Source organism: Mesoplodon bidens (assembly GCF_964165515.1).
Source record: "Mesoplodon bidens genome assembly, chromosome: 12".
NCBI classification, from domain to species: domain Eukaryota; kingdom Metazoa; phylum Chordata; class Mammalia; order Artiodactyla; family Ziphiidae; genus Mesoplodon; species Mesoplodon bidens.
This window is the reverse complement of record NC_138168.1, coordinates 3,181,850-3,196,439: the sequence shown is the minus strand read 5'-3', so window position 1 is coordinate 3,196,439 and position 14,590 is coordinate 3,181,850. Positions and strand designations below refer to the sequence as shown.

The 14,590-nt window shown below is 41.2% G+C and overlaps 1 protein-coding gene across 2 annotated transcripts in view; it reads left to right on the top strand.

The window, feature by feature from the left end:
* The window catches only part of LOC308625975 (cytochrome b5 reductase 4), a 94,318-nt gene that overhangs the window by 3,211 nt on the left and 76,517 nt on the right, over positions 1 to 14,590 (top strand). For both annotated transcript variants that reach the window (XM_081250658.1, XM_081250657.1), the window contains exon 2: positions 2,136 to 2,289. In XM_081250658.1, the coding sequence (XP_081106784.1) occupies positions 2,136 to 2,289 (154 nt within the window). The remainder of the gene's footprint in view (positions 1 to 2,135; positions 2,290 to 14,590) is intronic.

The window sequence follows — 14,590 nt, the reverse complement described above, 5'->3', positions numbered from 1 at the left end:
GGTAAGGAATTTGAGCAAAGTTTGGGCTTGGGTGGTAAATTAGTAAACAAATAACAAGATTTGTTTACAGGCTTCTTGGCCCTGAATTTCCTATCTCTGGTGAGAAGGATGTGTTTCTACCTCCCAGTACAGGGAGGGCGCCTTTCACATGGGAGATTTATTTCCTGCTTTCAGGGAGACAACGAGGACAGTCAAAGTGTTCCTCTTGCATGGCCTGCCCTGGGCCCCAACATCTCTGTTGTCAAAGAGTTTAGTCCCGCAGGCTTCACAGACGAGTAAAGAGGCAGTTATAAATGCCATAGGGACTGTAACGGTCTGTTATGACCTTGAAGGAGTCGGGGTCAGAAAAGGCTTCTGGAGGAAGTAATGTCTGCGGGGGAGAGAGCGGAATCAGTTCCCATTTACCTAAAAGCATAGAATGGGAAGGGGCAAAAGTTAAAACGTGGAGCTAGTGAGGTAAACTATGACCAGATTATGAAGGGCCTAGTAAACCACTCGAGGGCATTTAGAGACATTATTATAAGGAATATGAGGAGCCACTGAAGGAGGGAGGGTCCTAGCTTAGATGGGCATTTCCGGAAGATTACTTTTAACTACGCTGCAGGTGATAGAATGGTGAAAGAAGTGGTTTGGGGTGGGAAAGGTCATATGTATTCTCACACTTTACTTCATTTATGAAGACCGAGAGACCTAGAGAGTTTTAGCGACGGTAAGAATGGGATGATGTGGATTGGTAAGAAGGAATGGGCAGTTGGAAAGGCACCACACACCTATTAACTTGGTTATTTTGGAGGCAATTGAATATCTAAAATAGATAGGATTCGGGAAAGTGAGATGTGTGTTTTAGTACTTGCGGGCTGCTCTAACCGAATATCATAGGTGGCTTATAAACAACAGAAACTTATTTCTCGCACTTCTGGCGACTGGGAGGTCCAAGATCAATGCACTGGCCAATTCTGTGTCTGGTGAGACCCCGATTCCTGGTTTGTAGCCATCTTTTTAGTGTCCTTACTTGGTGGAAGGGGTGAGGGAACTCTCTAGTGCCTGTTTTATAAGGGCACTAATCCCAACAACTTCATCACCTACCAGAGGCCCTATTTCCTAGTACCATCACATTGAGGATTAGGATTTCAGTCTATTTTGGGGGGACACAAATAGCAATAAACTTCCTTGGATATGACTGCTTTTATGTTCAACAGTTACCTGGTACTATGTTACAAACTAGTTATACAGGTTAGATGTCTTGAAAAATTTCCACTAGGGTGTCTTAACTGGTTAAAACACTAATTGTACCTCTTACCTAAAAGCTTTGAACATGTATTTTGTAAAAAAAACCCAAACCCACAAAATCCCAAACATACTGTTTTTAAACCCTCTAGGCAGGAGAAAGCAAAGTTTTGTGCAAAGTCCAGGTAATAAATAACTTAGGCTTTGAGGGCTTCATAAGGATTCAGTCTCTTCACCACCACCACCACCACCATGGGTGGAAATTACTCGTAGCTCAAGGGCTATACAGAAACGGGCATAGGCCCGTTTGCCAACCCCTTCCCTAGAGTGTGACAGTTTAGAGACATTATTATAAGGAACATGGGGAGCCACAGTTTTATTATTTTCCATTATTTGATAACCTTTGTTTCTCAGTGGATTCTTAGAAAACATATTACCATCTCATGTGATTTCTAATATTCTGTGTACGTTCAAAATCCGGAAAATCAGCTTTAGCCAGTTGTTTCTGTTTTCTTCTCTCAAATCCCTTGATTTTTAAGGCAAAGAAATTTTGGTCCAAATTGGTAAGTGACTAGAACATGTTAGCCATAGAGCCAGGACCAAAATTTGTTTTCTGACTCTGGGTTCAGTACTGTCCTTGTACTGTGATACCATTTGGGTGCGCATTTGTGTGCCAGACTTTCTAAGACCCGCCTCGTGGCTCAGGTACTTTATATAGGGTTCCATTTATAATTCTAATACCACCTCCTAAAGCTGAAGAAGATTTTTAGAATCGTTATATTTGAGTTTTCTTACCTTTTGGAGTGGGAATCAATAATGAAGTGGCCTGAGGACCAGCAGCAGGAAGGGGAAGGGAAAGCAGCTTATTGGAAAAAGCCACGTTGAATTCTTCCCTTTTCCTTTTTGAGGTCCCTCTGAAACAGGGCAGAAGTCTTATGGATTGGATTCGACTGACCAAAAGTGGAAAGGACCTAACAGGATTAAAAGGAAGATTAATTGAAGTAACTGAAGAAGAACTTAAAAAACACAACAAAAAAGATGATTGTTGGATATGCATAAGAGGTAGGTGGTATTTATTATGTACTGTAAAACATTTTGGCTAGGATTTCCAGTTGTAATGCTATCCAACCCCTTGGTCCTGTTATTTGGTGATATGATATGCAATTAGATAACAAAAATATGCCTTACACTGGGCAATAAATTCTCTAATTCTGAATTTGGGTCTGAATTAGGGCAGTATTTCTTCCCTAAGTCACTGTTCACATAGCATCCCCGTACTGTATTCCCTTTGAAAGAAAACAAGTGTTTACCAGGCAATTTAATCCCAAAGTAATAAAATTATTCAGTAACACCTTGTTTATATGGGATAATGTTCTACCTTTGTGCCGTGTAACAGAATTCTATAGGAAAAAATGTCTCTGAGAATCTAAAGTAAATCAGAAAACCCACATTAAAGCCAAATCTTTAGTTCTCACTTGCAGCACTCTTTATTACTTAATCCACGCTTGTTAGCAATATGAGTTACCTGATTTTCTAGCCCACAGCAAATTAGAAGCCCCAGGCTAGACATGGATAGATGGGGGGAGAGTGAGCAGAGAAAGAATGATAGTTGATGGAAGTAGATCTCATGGTGTCCTACAACCTGGTATCTGAGAGAGAAGCAAAAACAATAAAGGGCTTGCAGCTGTGCACTGGGTCTCCATAGCAATGTCCTTGAGTCATCTAGACGGGGTTCAATATATCCACTGTCCTCAGTTTAAAGAAGAAAGGAAGTGTGTCATTTATTGCTGTTATCGCAGTTGTAATTTTATCATTGTATAATTTTGGTTTGTTGTCAGTTATCCTGATGACACTGTCACCTGTATGGGGGCAGGGACCATGTCAGTCACCTGCTGTGTCCTCGGTGCCTGGCACCTAGAGGTCATCAGCATGTGTTTGTTGAACTAGTGCAACACATGTCATTCTTAAGAAATTTGATTACTTGAAGAGGTGTGTGGTTGTCACAGTAGATCAGTAGTATAGTAAATGGAAAGACACCAGTCTCACTGTTAGTTTGCTAGGGATACCCAAACAGAATTCAACAAACCAGGCGGCGTAAACAACAGAAGTGTATTATCTCACAGTTCTGGAGGCTGAACTTTAAGATCAGGACATCTTCCTTGGGCTTGAAGAAGAATCCGTTCCATGCCTCTCGCCTCTCTTCTGGTGGTCTGCTGGCAATCTTTGGAGTTGCTTGGCTTGTGGTATCATCACTCTGATCTCTGACTTCATCTTTATATGGCATTCTTCCTGTGTGATTGTCTGGGTCCAAATTTGCTGTTTTTATAAGGACATGGGTCATATTGGAGGAGGGGCCTGCCCTACTCTAATATGACCTCATCTAATTACATCTGCATTGACGCTGTCTCCACATAAGGTCATGTTCTGAAGTATTGCAAGTTAGGATTTCAATGTATGAATTTGGGGGTATACAGTTCAATCCATAATAGATATAATTAGAGTGTGGAATGTTTTTCAGCGGCAGAGGGTATGGAATCTTCCAGGAGGGGATGACTTAGCTTGTTCTGAGACGGAAGAACAGATGCTCAACGTTTCAAAGTTTCTCAGGGAAATACACTGTTGGATAGACCAGTAACTTGGAATGAGGATTCTGCCAGACACAAAAAGCTCCTTTGGCCATTTGATAGGGTTTTTAATACCCTCCTTGCTTTCTCTCTGTGCTGCGTACCTGTTTACCAGGTGCAGGTAACTGGCACAAAATGACCTCCCCACTGTGCCCAAGTGTCTTCTGCTGGCCTGGGTGAAGTGGAGGTCAGTTTCCCTCGAGGATTTCTCAGCTGGTCCAGGCTACGGGCGTGTCTGAGCTGTTTCTGCAGTAGGAAGCCACCTTTTCAGAAAACTCTCTCATGTGAACCCTCACATCCTAGCGCTATTAGATAAATGAGGCATCGTTACAATACAGTCATACTTTAGTATTCATTTGATGTACTGATGGAGGTCAGGGACGGGTTTGCTATGTTTGAAAAGTAATACATGTTGCTCCCAGTTACATATCTCCTGTAATGATTTGAATGGATGATACTCTTCTGGTAAGGATGTTGATTTAAGGATAAATTCTTTTAAAGTTTCTGTTGGAGAATGTATTCTACCCTACTAATAATTAGGCTTTCCCCCGCCGACTGCAAAGTAAGATGTGTCTTTTTTTTTTCCCTTTTGACAGAGTTTGGTTTTTAATTTTAATAAAGAAACATTTGATTTAGGCCCTGCCCTGGGACCCTCCACTCTAGGAGGAGAAGATAAATAACTGCTAGACAAGTCTGAGTGAAGTGCCCTACGAGGGCTATAAAGAAAGTGATGTCAGATTGCAGGGAGGGAGACATGCGGGTTAGGAAAATCAGAGACGCTTTTGTGATAGAGATAAGCCTTGAAAGGGTGGACAGGATTTCAACCGGAAGGGAGGGGGAAGTACACCCAAGCGGAGGGAAATGCTAACCAAGGGTCTAGACACAGAAAAGCTGGAGGTATGTTCTGGAGCTTAGGCTGCCTGTTGGAGAACTATAAGAAAGAAAACTCTGAAGGCATGTTAGGGCAGATTAGGGAGGACCTTGAAAGCCAAGCTGAGAAATGTGTTCTTAATTTTGATGGCAGTGTGAACTGTTGGAGGTGCTTGAATGTGGGGACAGAGAAGGCCTTGGAAAAGGTAGTCTGCTGGTGGGCATAGTGAACTGAAATGAGACTAGGAAAGCATTTAGTGGCTGGGCCCGTGAGCCATGGCCGCTGAGCCTGCGCATCCTGAGCCTGTGCTCCATAACGGGAGAGGCCACAGCAGTGAGAGGCCCGCGTACTGCAAAAAAAGAAAAAGAAAAAAAAATTTAGTGAATTCAGTTCCCCAAGTGGGATTTAATGGATTTCATTTATAACTTAGAAATGAACATACTTTGATTTCTTCTAATGCTGATTGTCATATGCTAGTAAATTGAAGAGGCCTGCTTGAGACCATTGTAAAAGTGACTTTTAATGGGTTTGTATTTTCCATGTTTCAATAACTAAAAAATCTTGGCAGATTGATTCCAAGAAATGGTATTTTTCCATTACCGTTTCCTAGATTTCTAGGTCCATTTACAGTAAACTTTAAAAACATTTACTCACATGACAGTAGTGTGAATTTTTGAGTGCATCAATCCTCATTATTCCTGGGTTTCAAATTGGCCTACTCACTAACATTTATTTGTAACCCCCAAATCAGCACGCATAGTGCTTTCATAGTAATTTGAAGATGTGCACAGTGCAGTGAAAAATTGCTGCTGCCCGAGCACATGTTCCTAGCCGAGGTCCGACAAGGCAACGCTCTGCCTTCTTGTTCCAGCTCTCTTACAGGAACAAGTGTCTTTTTTGCCGTTTTCTTAGTGCGACATTTTTCACATCCTGTGCTTTTCGTTGGTGATTTCACTGTATACCTGCCCCCCGCCCCGCAAGGAGAGTGCTGAAGTGCTGTCCCAAGAATGCGGTCACGTGCCTTCTAGAGAAAATATCTGTTAGATGAACTTTGCTCAGCCATGAGTCATAGTGCTGTTGGCTGTGAATTCAGCGTTCATGAATCTACAGTGTGTATTGAGTAAGATGTCAAGCAGAACATACATTAAACAAGGTCATGTTTTGATTGGTTGACAAAAATGTGACCAGAAGCTTACAGGAACCTCACCTTGTATTAATATGTTCCCTTAGGAGCAGTGGTTCAATGTTGGCTAATTCAGTGTTTGAAGTGAGTTTGTAGAACGTAACTGCCTAGAGTAATGAGAACTGACTGTAGTTCTTTAGGTTATCTTTTATTTATACTTCAGTAATAATAAAGTAAAATAAGTTTTATACTTTTTAGGTCAGATTCAAACCCACCAAGAAGAGAGCTGACTTTTTTTAACACCAAGTTCTTCTCTCCAGGTTTCCTTAGCTCCCTGCTTCAATGCTGTTTTGAGAAACTGTAGTATTTGTCTCTAGCTGAGAAACTTTTTCTATCTGAAAATTTTCTTCTAGAAGCAGTTTTTCAAGTTTGGAACTAATGCTTTAATATACAGTAGAAGGTATTATTACAGTAATATAGAGCACCTCTAAACAATACTGTATTGTTATTCCAGTTAGCTCAACTGTTCTGTACATTGTCTGCTTTGTGTAACAGCCTCCTTACTTGCTTCTTGACAGTTTGCAGATTCTCGAACAACTCCCTTCTGCTATCACTTGCTTGTTTAGGAAATACAAGCCAACATTTTTTCAGGTCTATTTCCCTTTATTCATCCATTTCTAATCTAATCTGTAGGTTCTCAGGTTGCCTGTTATACACCATTAATGCAGGTAATCTAGTCTGTTGATTTTATTCTGTCCTACTGACATGTGAGACCATTCGATTTCTTTTACTCCGTCTTTATCTCCTTAATTGTTATTCAATCTCTTCTTTCGTTTTTTTGACTCTTCCTCTCTCTGTACCACCCTTCCATTCACTAAAAATCCACTAGAGGGGAAAAAACTGGTGTTCTGGGCGAGGGCTGGGGGTGGGGGAGGGCCTCATCTAACCCTCAGGTGTTTTGCTTGATTGACACAGTGGTTTACAGACTTCAGCCAACATTTAGAAATTTCCTTTGTAAGAAAGGTTTTTTTTTTTTTTTTTTGCGGTATGTGGGCCTCGCGCTGTTGTGGCCTCTCCCGTTGCGGAGCACAGGCTCTGGACGCGCAGGCTCAACAGCCATGGCTCACGGGCCCAGCCGCTCCGCGGCATGTGGGATCTTCCTGGACCGGGGCACGAACCCGTGTCCCCTGCGTCGGCAGGCGGGCTCTCAACCACTGTGCCACCAGGGAAGCCCTGTAAGAAAGTTTTTGATTACAAATTCAATTTTAAAGAAATTTATAGGGCAATTCAGATTTTCTCTTTTTCTTGTGTCAGTTTTTATAAGTTACGTTTCTCAGTATATTTGTTAATTTCATCTCTGTTATTTACCATATTGGCATAAAGTTGTTTATAACATTCTCTTATTATCTCTTTAATGTCTTTAGGTTCTATAGTGATAGACCCTTTTTCATTCCTAATATTGATAGTCTTTGGTTTTTTTGTTTTTTTCTTCATCAGTCTTACTGGAAGTTTATCAGTCTTAACTTTTGGCTTTGATTTTCTCTGTTCCTTGTCCATTTTCTATTCACTGATTTCTACTCTTGGTGTTACTGGGGAGGTGAGAGTTTTAATTTCTCTTCTTCAACATTGGCATCTATACTTGTGTGGTGATAATTTGCTTGCAGTAACTCTTGTTATAGTCTTAGTTAATGTCTGAATTACCTGGTAGCAGGAAACTCAGTGTTGGGATTTTTATCCCAATTTACATTTTAGCTGTTGCCATTATCTTTTTACCAGAGGTTTTTGCTCACTTAAACTTATTACCCAGTCACATAATTCTCAGATTTTTAATTAAAATCACATATATAGCTCAGTATTCTTTATAAGAAGTGTTTTCTGTTTTTAAACATCTCAGCAGGTTGATGATGTGTGAGATCTGTGCTAGGTGCTAAGTGTTTTCCCAACAAACCTATGAAGTAGGTATTCTGCTTCACGGATGAGGGCACAGAAGCTTAGCAAATCCTCACTTTCCAAATGATGAAACTGCAGCTGAGAAAGTGTATTAGTGGGGACTCATGGATGTAAGTGGCAGAAACTCCAGCCTAACTTGGTTTAAGCAGAAGGCTAAAAAGTTGCAGGTGGAGCTGACTTGAGGTGAGGATTGGTACAGGGGCTCATGTGGTGTCCTCAGGATCTGCTTTCACACTGTCTGTCAGTTTCCCTTCTGGGCTTGCTCCATTTTAGGACTAACTCTTCATAGCAGCAGCAAGATGACCACAGCAACTGTAACCCCAGTTATTTTCAGGTTCTCTTCCTTTTATCTAATAGCTAAAAGAAAAGTCTTGGAATTGGCCCTGATTGGCACAGTTTTGATCATGTTCTCGTTGCTGGAATTGTAGTTCTATTTAGGGGGAAATGGTGTACTTAATCACTTAAACCTAAGTCACAAGTTCATCCTGTAGCCTAGAGAGGGGCCACACTGAAGAGTCAGGGAGGAGGATGTGACTCCTTGAAGAAAAACTGCTGCTGTTGCTGTAAGGGGAGTGGACGCTGGGTAGGGAAAACATTAATGCCCACTGCAGAGCATAGAGTAACTTGCCAAAGCCATAGCTGATGAGAGCAGAGCCAGTATTTTAACCTAGGCAACCTGATTCTAAGCTGTTATGCTTAAACTACACCGTACTGCTTCCTGTTTTATCATATTCAACTCTAGATTGGATCCTGGCTTAGCCTTTATGTATAACTCAATTTGAGTGCCATTCATGAATTAATTTATTATGAAATTACGATGGAGTGCCTATTACTTGTAGCTCTTCCCTTGTGCTAAATAGCATTGCTAATTAACAGTCATACAGGATAGCCTTCTAAGACAATTTTTATTTTTAGTAATTTAATGAAATACAGCTTTTGCTTTCTGTGTGACTTTGTGTGTAGTTGTCATTCATAAAAAATAGAGACTATAGGTTTTAACTTTCTCTTTCTCTATATTGGTTCACTCGTTTAATCAGTATTTCTTAGGGTCTGCTATGTTTCATGCACGATACCAGGTTCTGGGGAGTGACATGGAAATTTAAAACAGAGCTGGCCCCTGCTCATGGCATTCACAATCTGGCAGGGAACACAAAGTGCTACTCAAGTCTGAGGAGTAGTGTGAAGGAGAGGTCTGCTGTGCTAAGAGTGAAGATTCCAGGAGACTGAGTAGAGATGAAAGGTAAATGGGCATTAACCAGGCAGAGAGGAAGGGGAACAATATTACAGGTTCCGGAAAAAGCACGTGCGAAGTCTGGGTGGTGTGATCGTGTGAGAGAAAGAGCCCAAGTGCAACACATAGGTGTTCACTGTGAATATGAGGAACTTCAAGTTAGTGATACCTGTATTCTTTCTTCTCAGTTTCTTGTATTGGAAAGTCAAAGACGTCATTCTTTCTAAGGCACACTCTTTTCTAAGGCTTGACCCTTTATGTGCTCTTTATCAGTCCTCTCCAGTGTCTTCTGTGACCTCAGGTAGTTGTTTATCCTACATTGTTGAAACACCCTCAGTGCTTTCCTTTCTTTCTTCCAACAGCTTCTTCCTTTCAGTCTCCTCATTTTTTCTGGTCCTCTTTTGACTTTTCTTCTTCCCCTGGACTTTCTTACTCAGTATTTGATGTATGTCCTCTGTTAGAACATCTATAATGTTTTTGGGCCATTTCTTCTATTTTTGTCTTTTTATTTAAATTAAGTTTCAGGGTATTAATATGCAGCTTCTCTCCCTACCCCTAGCATCTAGTACAGGGCATGGCTCATGGGCAGTGTTCAGTAAATATCCTTTGAATCACATGTAGGACTTTTAAACCACATATGGTAGGGATATTTTAATGATTTCACAAAATAGTGACCAGTTGAGAGACTTTCATTTTTGCCGTTTCCAGGTTATTGGCTCTTAGAGTTAGGGAATATATCAATTCCTTAATCAAAAAGTTTGTTATTTCTGGACAGTTTTCTGATATATACTCTTGGTCAGTTATTCATTTTTGAGCTCATAGAATGTGAGCTGCAGCCTGATGGGTATCCTATGTTCTCTCTCCTTTGTACAGCTTCATATTTCCTTTTGCAGACTTTGCACACTGTAGGGGTTAAGTAAATATTGGAGATTTCTTCAGAGCCATTTTTTGCCATTAATATTTTCAATTAAACCTTTTATTTTGAAAAAGCTTCAGACTTTCAAAAAAAGTTGCAAAAGTGATGCAGTGAACTCTAGAAACCCTTTGCATGGCTAGATTCACCCATTGTCGACATAGTCATCATTATATTTTAATGAATCCATTTTATCTTCACTATTAACTTATTCTTTATACCTTTTTGTCATCTTTGTTTTAGTCATTGCTGTAAGGGTTTATGATACACAATTTTAATTTATCACAGTCTACCTTCAAATAATATTATACCATTTTACATACAGTGTAAGAATATACTTCCATTTCCTTCTCCAGTGTCTTGTGCTATTATTGTTATTCATTCTGCATATGCTATAAATCCTGCGACATGTTACTATTTTTGCTTTAGACAGTCACTTATCTTTTAAAGAGATTAAGAAAATAAAAAAAAATACCCACATTTTTACCATTTTCAGTGCTTGGTATTTCTTTGTGTTGATCCAGATTTCCCTTAAAGAACTGACTTTCACATTTCTTGCACTACAGATTTGCTGGCAATGAATTCTCAGCTTTTGTTCATCTGAAAACATCTTTATTTTGCCTTCATTTTGAGCATATGTTGTAATTGGGTATAAAATTCTAGGTTGACAGTTTATTTTCCTCAGCGCTTTAAAAATATCTCTCCATCTTCTAGTTTGCATAGATGAGAACTCTGTTGTCATTCTTTTTTTTTTTTTTTTTTTTTTTTTTTTTTTACGGTAAGCGGGCCTCTCACCACTGTTGTGGCCTCTCCCGTTGCGGAGCACAGGCTCCGGACGCGCAGGCTCAGTTACCACGGCTCACGGGCCCAGCCGGTCCGCGGCACGTGGGATCCTCCCAGACCGGGGCACGAACCCATGTCCCCTGCATCGGCAGGCGGACTCTCAACCACTGCGCCACCAGGGAAGCCCTTGTTGTCATTCTTAACTGTTTTCCTGTAGAATGTAAGGCTTCTTTCTTCTCTGACTGCCTTTAAAATTTTACTTTGCTTTTCAGCAGTTTGACTATGATGTGGTTTTCCTTTTATTTTTTCTGCTTGGGGTTCTCTAAATTAATTTTAGGAAGTTTTGGGCCATTATCTCTTCAAATACTTCTACTCTTCTTTTGGGATTCCAGTTCCATATATGTTAGCCTGTATTGTCCCACAGCTCTTAGATGCACCATTCTGTTTTTTCACTCATTTTTTTCTTTGTGTTTCAGTTTGATCATTTTTGTCGACTTTTCTACAAGTTTACTTATTTTTTCCTCTATTGTGTCTAGTCTGCTGATTAACTCATCAGAGGAATTGTTCATTCTGATAATCATGTTTTTCATTTTTAGTGTTTTCATTAGGCTTCTTTGTATAGCTTTCATCTCTGTGCTGAAATTTCCTATTTCTTAAGTGTCAGCCTTATTTTCTACTAGATCTTTTAATATATTAATTAGAGTTATTTTAATGTCTCTGTCCTATAAGTTCCAGTATATGCACTATCTCTAAGTCTGGTTGTATTGCTGTTTTTCTCTGTTGACAGTGGGTTTTATCATTTTGAAAAACGTGTCTTACAATTTTTTGATTGTGTGTTACACATTGAATATAGATGAACAGTAGAACTTGAGGTGTTTATACTCAGAGATGGTACACTTTTGGATGTGAGGGTGATCTGGCTGAGACATCTGTCACCCCATTGATCACCAGGATTGATTTGGCTGATCTGGATGGCTAGGCGGGTCTCCCCTTTCTCCCTCACCACTCCATGTGCGTCCCTCTTGAAGCTGCATGCTTGGTTGAAGAGGATGACCTTGCCCGATAGAGGGGGACTGTTCTTCCGTCAAGGGTATATGAGTAGCTGCGCTCCCCTACTAGAACCTGCAAACAAGCTCTCAAGGTCATTTGTAGGAGAACGTAGGGTAGTCAAGCTTCTAGTACTCCACACACATCCAAATGGGCTGCGGCATGTGGCAGTCTGCCTTTCTTTAACAGAAGGGAAAAAAAAAAAAGAAATGGTACACTTTTTCTGGCAATTAGGTTGAGTCAGCTTAGTTAGTAGTTGATCTGGGTTTGGGGTGGTTGTTATTGTTATCATTGGTGCACCACTGACTTCAGATTCCTCCAACAGTAGGTGACTACTGCCTTGTTTTTGATGCGGGGCCTTAGTGTTGGAGGGTTTTTTCATTGTCCCTATTCTGCTCTTCTTAGCTGACAGCTTGCCCTGTATGCTTGCGTAGGGTCTCTCACCATGTTCTTGCCCCGCTCCCACTGGCAGACTGCTCTTACTTGTTGTTTGATGTAAGTCTTGTGGTGGTAGAAGGGGTTTTGCAGTTTTCCTGTTTCAGCCTCAGTCTTAGGCAGGTCCTGTTACCTGAGCCCCATGGGCTGAGCTTTCTCAGCGATCCTGTCACTTTCCCACTGCCTCTTACTCAGTGCAGGGTTTAGAATGCAGGCAGATTTCTTGCCCATGGCAGCTGAACTTTGCCTTATGTCAGTAGGGGAGGAGGAGGACAGGGCAGAGGGCATGGGGTGTGAGCAATTACTCTGCCTGCCTTCCAGTCCTAGAAGTCATCTGTTTCATATCAGTGTAGGATCTCGGCCTGAGTGGGCTTTCTGTCCCTCCTCTAGTACTTAGCTTCCATTTGCCTCATGTCAGTGCAGAGTGAAGGAGGATGTGTGTTTCCTGCCCTATCCAGCAGCAGCTAACCTTTGCCTGATATCAGTGCAGGGACTTGAGGGTGGGAGGCCTTACTAGCCCTTCCCAGCAACAGACTGCGTTTGCCGCGTGTCAGGGTTGATCTGCAACATGGGTGAATTTCTTGCTCCTTCCTCAGCAGTAGCTGATCCCCACCTTGTACTCCTGCAGGCCCAAAGTATAGATGGCCTTTTCTTGGTACTCCCACTCTACCCTCAAGTCTTGGAGCAGGTACTACACACCTGGGCCACCTATGGACCTTTCTCAGGTCTGCCCTGCTCACGCTATCTCCCATGAGCATCTCATGAGGTGCAAGACTATGAAAAAAGAATTGACTGGATGCAGAATCCCTTTGTATGTGAGCCTCTTAGCCTTCTAAATTGGCACTAGTGCACACTGGGCCCTAAAAGAGTTTGTTAAAATTTCAGTTGTTTTATAGCAACATCTCTTTTGCCTGTGCTCTGTCAAAGGTGAAGTTGGTTCATATGTCCCATTTCCTCAGAGGGGCTTGTCACCCTGTGGAATTTAGGTATTTGGTTGCCTTACCACGTCACCTCACTGATGGACTCAGAAACTTGCAGCGTTTTGGGACTTCACTGGTGGCGCAGTGTTTAAGAATCCGCCTGCCAATGCAGGGGACACGGGTTCGAGCCCTGGTCCGGGAAGATCCCACATGCTACGCAGCTACGGAAGCCCACGTGCCTAGAGCCCGTGCTCCGCAACAAGAGAAGCCACCGCAATGAGAAGCCCGTGCACCACAAAGAAGAGTAGCCCCAGCTCGTGGCAACTAGAGAAAGTCTGCGCGTGGCAAGGAAGACCCAACACAGCCAAAAACAAATAAATAAAATAAATCAATTTATATATAAAAAAAATCCTCAAAAAAAACTTAACAGTGTTTTTGGATTATCTGGCTTTTTTCTTTTTGTTAAGGGTGGGAGCAATTTTTTCTTGGGGCTTTCTACTTCTTAAGTTCATCATTGCACCTTTGTTTTTTTTTCTTTTCCCAGCCATGCCGCTCAGCTTGCAGATCTTAGTTCCCCGACCAGAGAATGAACCTGGGCCCTCAGCAGTGAAATCGCAGAGTCCTAACCACTGGACTGCCAGGGAATTCCCCATCATTACATCTTAATTAATCTTTGCAGCTGGCTTGTTTTGGAAAATAGGAAATAACTCAAAGCTTAAGGACATATTTGGGGTTTTTTTCCAGGTAACTAATAGCAAGGCAGTTCAGTGTTGGTAGCTCTCATTGGTAGCCCTAAGGCACAGGCAAACAGAGGGAAATGATCCCACGGTATAGGAAAGAGTGGGGTAGTTGGAAAACTGATCTTTTAGAGATACAGTGTCTTGTTTATTACTGGTGTAAGTTGTAAATCCAGTTTAAGAATAGTAAGGTGTCTGGTGCTAGTAATGTTTGGTCATTATTCTTTCTAGGAGAAGTTTGTGGATTTTTTTCAAAATACTCAGAGTGTAACTGACTGCTCAGACCGTTGGTTAATTTTTCATGCTTTTACAGGTCAGTTTCCTTTTAATGAAACTGTTAAATGTCACAGCTCTTTTTCCTAATACTAATAATGTAACATAAGATGACCTTTGATAATTATGGCCAGTCAACCTTCTGAAGTGCTTGGAGGCCTTTATTACATTCCATTTAAATTTTCCTGGGCAAACTGAGGCATTCAGACCAGATTCTTTTAGCTCTTTTGTTAATTAGACTGGCCATCATTGAAGTCATTTGGTGCAGTTTGAAGCTCGAAGTTATATTCAGGACAGTTGCTGTCTGGTTCTCATTTCTCTGAGGTAGCGCTTGTCTCATTTCTAGTCTTTTTTTGTTGTTTCCTCTTAAAAACTGCACCAGAACTTGGCAATTAATAAGTACTTAAGATACTAATTTTAATTTTAGAGACTCTTGTCAAACGTTCTGCCTCTTCA